Genomic DNA, 6364 nt, shown 5'->3' with positions numbered 1-6364 from the left:
TTAGTCGTCAAGGTCGTTGTACTCGTGACCTTCAACTAGTCAAGGTCGGGTCTAGTCGTCAAGGACGCTGTACTCGTGACCTCAACTAGTCAAGGTCGGGTCTAGTCGTCAAGGACGCTGTACTCGTGACCTTCAACTAGTCAAGGTCGGGTCTAGTCGTCAAGGACGCTGTACTCGTGACCTTCAACTAGTCAAGGTCGGGTCTAGTCGTCAAGGACGCTGTACTCGTGACCTTTCAACCAGCCGGGTCTAGTCGTCAAGGACGCTGTACTCGTGATCCTCCATCTGATCCAGGTCGACATACTCCACCTGCGCTTCTAGAAGTTTCTCAAACCTGGCGCACAGCTGCGCGAATGTGGGGCGCTCGTTGGGGAAGTTCTTCCAGCAGCTGGTCATGATGTCATTGCTGCAATAGAAGTGAGAGGTGTCAGTACATGACCGTTTAGAGTACTCACAGTCTCCGGGTAGGTTATATCAAGGCTTTTGTTTGCGGAAAAGGGACGGCTTGGTCTAGCAGTAAAGCGCTTGACTTCTAAACCCAAAGTCTAACATTGAAATCCGTGTTTAAGTTATTAGAACGTCACTAAGTCCACCCAGCTCTGATAGGCCCCCAACTTAGGTTAGGGAAAGTAAAGTCGATTGGGCACAGTGCTGACCAGTCGATTCATTCATAGGTCAAGGTCAGAGAAACAGGTGAACTCTACTTCACTTGCCCCAGGGACTGCCAGGTTCGAATAGAGAACGTTTACTTTTATTTACTTAACTGTTTGCTGATATGGCTACCCTAACAATATACCCGACTCAATCTTTACTCAAACAATTTCTTTGATCCTTTATTTATGAATAAGATACTGGCAGATACAATACACATTTTCCTGCTATTGATCTAAGCGTCACGAACAAAATATACATATTGTTGAGTATATCTTGTCAAATCGTGAAAACAAAACGGAACAGGTGCCTTAGATATCCTGCGTTAAGGGATTTGCTTTGTTTGTTACAGTTCACACGATGACAAGGTATATTGTTAATGCACGATGATTTTATAACTATTCAGAGTGTTTGTGTAAAAAATAGATTAATATGTTATCTAAATTGTAATAAAATATTCACAAATCGGAATTTATTATCATTTCGTAGAAAAAAAATGCTCGTATTTACTTGAAAAACATCAATATTTACTTTTCTGTTTTACTGTTATTCTAGCAATACCGATATTATGATAAGGTGTAGAAATTGTGCAACAAATTTATAAAATTTAAAAAAAATATATATATAATTACATAACGTCAGAGGTGTGAGGTGGGCAGGTAAGTAGCTCGCCGTCTTTGATCTTGTCCAGGACTTTGTCTGTGTGTAGACCTGGATACGGAGTCGACCCTTAGAAAGATACACAAGGGGAGTTCTTAAATTGTGGGTCAGCAGTGTGTTTTCCTTATGTGACATGATGATACATGAAGTCATTATAATACTTTACCCAGAGTGATTAACTCCCACATGAAGACACTAAAATACTTTACCTAACGTGACCAACTCCCACATGAAGACACTAAAATGCTTTACCTAACGTGACCAACTCCCACATGAAGACACTAAAATACTTTACCTAACGTGACCAACTCCCACATGAAGACACTAAAATGCTTTACCTAACGTGACCAACTCCCACATGAAGACACTAAAATACTTTACCTAACGTGACCAACTCCCACATGAAGACACTAAAATACTTTACCTAACGTGACCACATGAAGACACTAAAATACTTTACCTAACGTGACAAGTTGACACATGAAGACACTAAAATACTTTACCTAACGTGACCAACTCCCACATGAAGACACCAAAAGACCAGACATCTGACATCTGACTGTACTGGTTGTAGAAGAGAGATTCAGGGGACATCCAGCGGACTGGGAGAAGGCCCTGTGGACAAGTAAAGTAAAATAAATCTACCATCTCCGACCTAACGATCCGTGTGGCACACGAGGTACGGATTGGTCAGCACAGTGTCCAACCGACTTTACTTCCTCTAATCTTGAGCTGGTGGGACTCACGGACGTCCCACAATCTCGCGTCGAGACCGAGATCCGAACTCGTGACCTTCGGGTTAGCAATAGAGCACTTTAAACCAGTGTACAATTGCCTGTAAATTAAGCTAAAGACGCACACTGAACATCCAACCCCGCCCTTAGACAAAAGCTTACCTTTCTTGTCCTCTCGTAGACGTCCGCTTGACCAACGCGTCTGGCGAGACCGAAGTCCGAGATTTTCACGACATTTCGGTCGTACAGAAGGATGTTCCTCGCTGCTACATCTCGATGAACTATCTGAAGAAAACAGTCATGACATATACAGTTATTTTTCTCTCAACAACACTATAGTCTATCTAAATAAGACAGCATTGCCAGATAAAATTATGTCTCTCTCAACCAACAACTCCTGGGACTATCTAGATAAAACAGCATTGACAGATACAATTATATTTCACTCAAACTCTTCATGGGCTATCTAAATTAATTTAAAAGAATTACCAGCCAAATAAAATGTCTCAACATCTATAATAGTCTATATAGACTATTTGAATAAAATGCCATTGCCAGATATAACTATTTGTCAACATTTCTTGACAATCTTAATATGGCAGCTTTGTTAGAAAAACAAATTTCATGTACATCACTATGGATTATCCAGAATTTATCAGTCTTTCCAGTGAAAATAATATTTGTCTTGCAACAGGTTATTCTAAAAAATTGGTTAGAACTGGTTGACTAAAATTTAGATATTTTTGTGATGGAAACAAAAAATATTATTCCTTGATTTGTGTGTCAGCTAATTAGGTAAAACAGAGTTAATATTTTAGATGGTGAATTAACAAGCTATGAAGGAATCATGTGTTGATTGTTTTCTCAAGATGAGGTCATTCATATCTTATTAACCGCTTCGAAAAAAGAACGCTATTTTGACTGGGGCCAGATTTTTAAATTGAATAATTTTAGTCTGTGGAGCACCCAACTTCATGTGGAAATCACACACATTTTGTCTTATTTCACAATTCACATTTTTGTTTAGCACGTAGTGACCTTGTTGTTGGCCAGGTGCTCCAGTCCTCTGCAGATTTGAAGGGCAAACGACAGCAATGTCCGTGACGTCAGCAGCTCAGATTTCTCCATGGCAACGTATCTTTCCGGTTCAGATATTCTTAAACATGTTAAAAAATTATTGGCACCTTAAAAAATAAAAGCGTCGCTGTTTACTATAAATATAATGTATTTAAGCAAGCAACTTCAATATAAAATAGTCTACTAAAACAATGTATGTCTAAAAAATTCAAATTCTTTAAAAATATTGTTTAGATATGTTTTTACATTTAGAGATAGGGTTGAGAAAATTAGAGGTTTTATATTTTTTTAAAAAAAGTTAAAGGCGAAGAACAACATTGTTGCAGTAAACACAGAATAATCAACGCCTTTTTACGCGGGGTTATCCACCCCTAACAACTGGGGTACACAGTAGCCTCCCTCTTCGGTAACCTTCGGCCGAACACCATACGAGCTGAAAGCCGCATTAGCGTAGTTGCGCTCCATTCTTTGGTCTTGTAGGAACTTCTTCAGGTCTCCGTGTGAGGCAAACTCCAGCACCATCAAGTATGGATCTGTTTGGGAGTTACAGAAGCTTTTATTATACATTGTTGATGACTGAATCTTCATAAGGTCACGTCATTACCTTGTATTATTGGTAATACGATAATACATTTCAAAATCGCATTGCAGGATAGTATAAAAAACAAAGTTTTGTTTATAAAAAGAAAAATTGAAAACATTTTTTAAATGTCTTTTTCTATTTTTGTAACCCTTAATAAAATTAAATCTATATATATGAAAATCACTATCGGGGATGTGGTGACATCACATTGTTAACGTATAGATACGTCATATAGAGATGCCACCGTTGCTAGTTATTGTGTACTAGTTACCAAGCAAATAAATTAATTTTCTAGTGTATTACCCTGAACAATGCAAAAAAATGAATTATCCAGTGTATTACCATGAGCAGAAAAAAAGGAAATTGTCCAATGTATTACCGTGAGCAGTGCAATAAATAATGTGTCCAATGTATTATTATGAGCAGTACAATAGATGAATTGTCCAGTGTTTTACTGTGAGCAGTACAAGAAATAAATAGTCCAGTGTATTACCATGAGCAATACAAGAAATAAATTATCCAATATATTTCCGTGAGCAGTACGACTAATGAATTGTCCAATGTATTACAATGAGCATTGCAACTAATGATTTGTACAATGTATTACCGTGAGCAGTGCCAAAAATAAATTATGTTTTACTATGAGCAGTACCAATCTATATATATAATTCTCTTCTGGGATCAGTTAGAAAACAAGCTGCAAGCGCGCCTTTGCAGTCCCCTCTCTTCCTCTCTATCACTATCACTACCACCCCCACCCCACCCCCACATGATCTGGTGAGCGGTGTTCACTCTGTTTACATTTTACAATCATAGAGACGGGTTTGGTGACGGCTATTAGGGGCAGATAATTTAGTTTGAAATTATTTTAAACTTAGAGGAGGTAACTAAGAGGAGGCTGCTTTCACGTGGGGGGGGGGGGGGGTTAGTGTTTTTAAGCAAATATTTTCAATGGCAGCATTGGTACTGTCGAATTCACAAATTATAAATTACTGAAAAGTAGAAAAAAAACAACTAAATAGCGGCGTATGATACGTAGCGGGCGGCTCGTAATAAATAATTGTCCAATGTATTACAGTTACCAGTACACGAAATGATTTGTCCAATGTATTACCGTGAGCAGTACAGCTTCCATGTAGAGTTATGATGTTGACATGGGGCGGGATGGATTTCATCAGCGCTAGCTCGGCCAAAAAATCTGTCTTGGCTTCTTCGTTCATTCGGTCTGTTACTGAGTACACACACAACACTAACTACTTAACCAGTGTTTCTTTCGGGGATCCCCCAGATCACGAATACCGCCACAACCCCCTCCCCAAATAAAATACAATATAAATAGAAATTACATACTTTTACAAATGCCCCCCTCCCCAGTAAAATTTATTCCGCCCACCCTCAAAATTTTTAAGTATTCTTCAACACACCAAAGAAATAAAGTATGGAAGAAAAACTGCGCTGACACCAATCAACTAAGATTCAAGACCCCCATACACAAACAATTTTAAATAAAATTAATATTTATACTTTTTTTACAGTATTACTTTAATTTTAAAATAAGTTAATAAGTCTATTTGTTTTACTAAAATAGACCTAAAGGTACTTTAACATTTCTTTAAATTCCTGATACTAATTATCAAATTCTAAAATATGCAACATGTTTTGCAATATATTAAACTGTAAGTGTAAATTAATTTTTCATCATTTTCTTATTTCAGCTGATTATTAGCTTTTTCATAATGAAGCTCTTACATAAGGTCATCTTGACCGCCACTGGTGTCCACCGCTTAGCTCCGCAGCCTTTAACCCTCTTGAGGTTTAGAACCTCGGCCTTGACAACAGTGCCAAACATGCCCTTGCCGATAGTGTGTAGGAACCGGATGTTCTTTCTTGGTATCTCTTCCAGAGGGTTGGGTTTCTGCAGAATGGTTTAGATGGTAATGTAAAAGATAGACCCCCAATTTTAGGTCTAGGTAAAAGATAGGTCCAGGTAATAGGTCAGGTACTAGATAACTTTTAAGTAAAAAATATAGTTCCAGGTAATAAATAGGTCCATGTAATAAATAGATCCATGTACTAGACAGGCCCAGGTAACAGATGGTTCCAGGTAATAAATAGGTTTGGGTAATATTTAAGTAAAAGAGAAGTCTAGGTAATAGATAAGTCCAGGTAATATATAGATCTGAGTAATATATAGATCCAGGTAATAGGTCCAGGTAATAAATATGTCTAAGTAATATAATTGGTCCAGGTAATAGAGAAATCCAGGTTTAAAAAGTTCCAGGTAACAGGTGTATGTATTAAATAGGTCCAGGTAATAGATATGTCCAGGTAATTGATAGGTTCAGGTAAAGCTTAGGTCTCATAGAGACGTCCATATTATATGGAAGCCCAGTCAGAGTAGAGGTCCAGGCATTACAGACGTCCATGTAAACTTCTGACATTAAAATCTTTCTAAAGTAACTTTTGTGACATTATCGTCTGTATATAAACCTCAATTACATGAAGGCTTATAACACTTGAAACGAATAAACGACATCAATTCTCACCTCACTTTTCCAGTTTGTGAAGATAGTGACCGTCGAACCGGAAATTGCCGGCACCTTAGCTCGAAAATATAAATCGTGCGTCTTGTCTCGATGTTTAAGGTTCTTTTTCTTCT

General features: G+C 37.9%; 1 protein-coding gene across 1 annotated transcript; it reads right to left on the bottom strand.

The window, feature by feature from the left end:
* Positions 1–249: 249 nt before the first annotated feature.
* Positions 250–4930, bottom strand: LOC131939998 (tyrosine-protein kinase receptor Tie-1-like). The gene is made up of 7 exons (XM_059298530.1): positions 4820–4930; positions 3478–3655; positions 3084–3201; positions 2208–2330; positions 1815–1926; positions 1284–1380; positions 250–406 (listed from the first exon to the last, which is right to left on the bottom strand). Exons 1-7 carry the CDS (start codon positions 4923–4925, stop codon positions 250–252), a joined length of 891 nt encoding a protein of 296 aa, XP_059154513.1. The 5' UTR covers positions 4926–4930.
* Between the last annotated feature and the right edge of the window lie 1434 nt (positions 4931–6364).

Source organism: Physella acuta, unplaced genomic scaffold (assembly GCF_028476545.2).
Source record: "Physella acuta isolate Inbredline_101_S28 unplaced genomic scaffold, ASM2847654v3 ptg000307l, whole genome shotgun sequence".
Lineage (NCBI taxonomy): Eukaryota > Metazoa > Mollusca > Gastropoda > Physidae > Physella > Physella acuta.
Note: the sequence above shows the minus strand (reverse complement) of the source record. Positions and strands in the feature narration are given on the sequence as shown.

What these genes read in the sequence shown, in the direction of transcription:
- LOC131939998 (XM_059298530.1), bottom strand. Translation starts at nt 4,925, where the DNA reads ATGAACGAAGAAGCCAAGACAGATTTTTTGGCCGAGCTAGCGCTGATG. An exon ending in GTGGGAGTTGGTCACGTTAG is followed by an intron (nt 1,381 to 1,814) that starts GTAAAGTATTTT and finishes TATCTTTCTAAG; the next exon opens with GGTCGACTCCGTATCCAGGT. An exon ending in CCTCACACCTCTGACGTTAT is followed by an intron (nt 407 to 1,283) that starts GTAATTATATAT and finishes CTTCTATTGCAG; the next exon opens with CAATGACATCATGACCAGCT.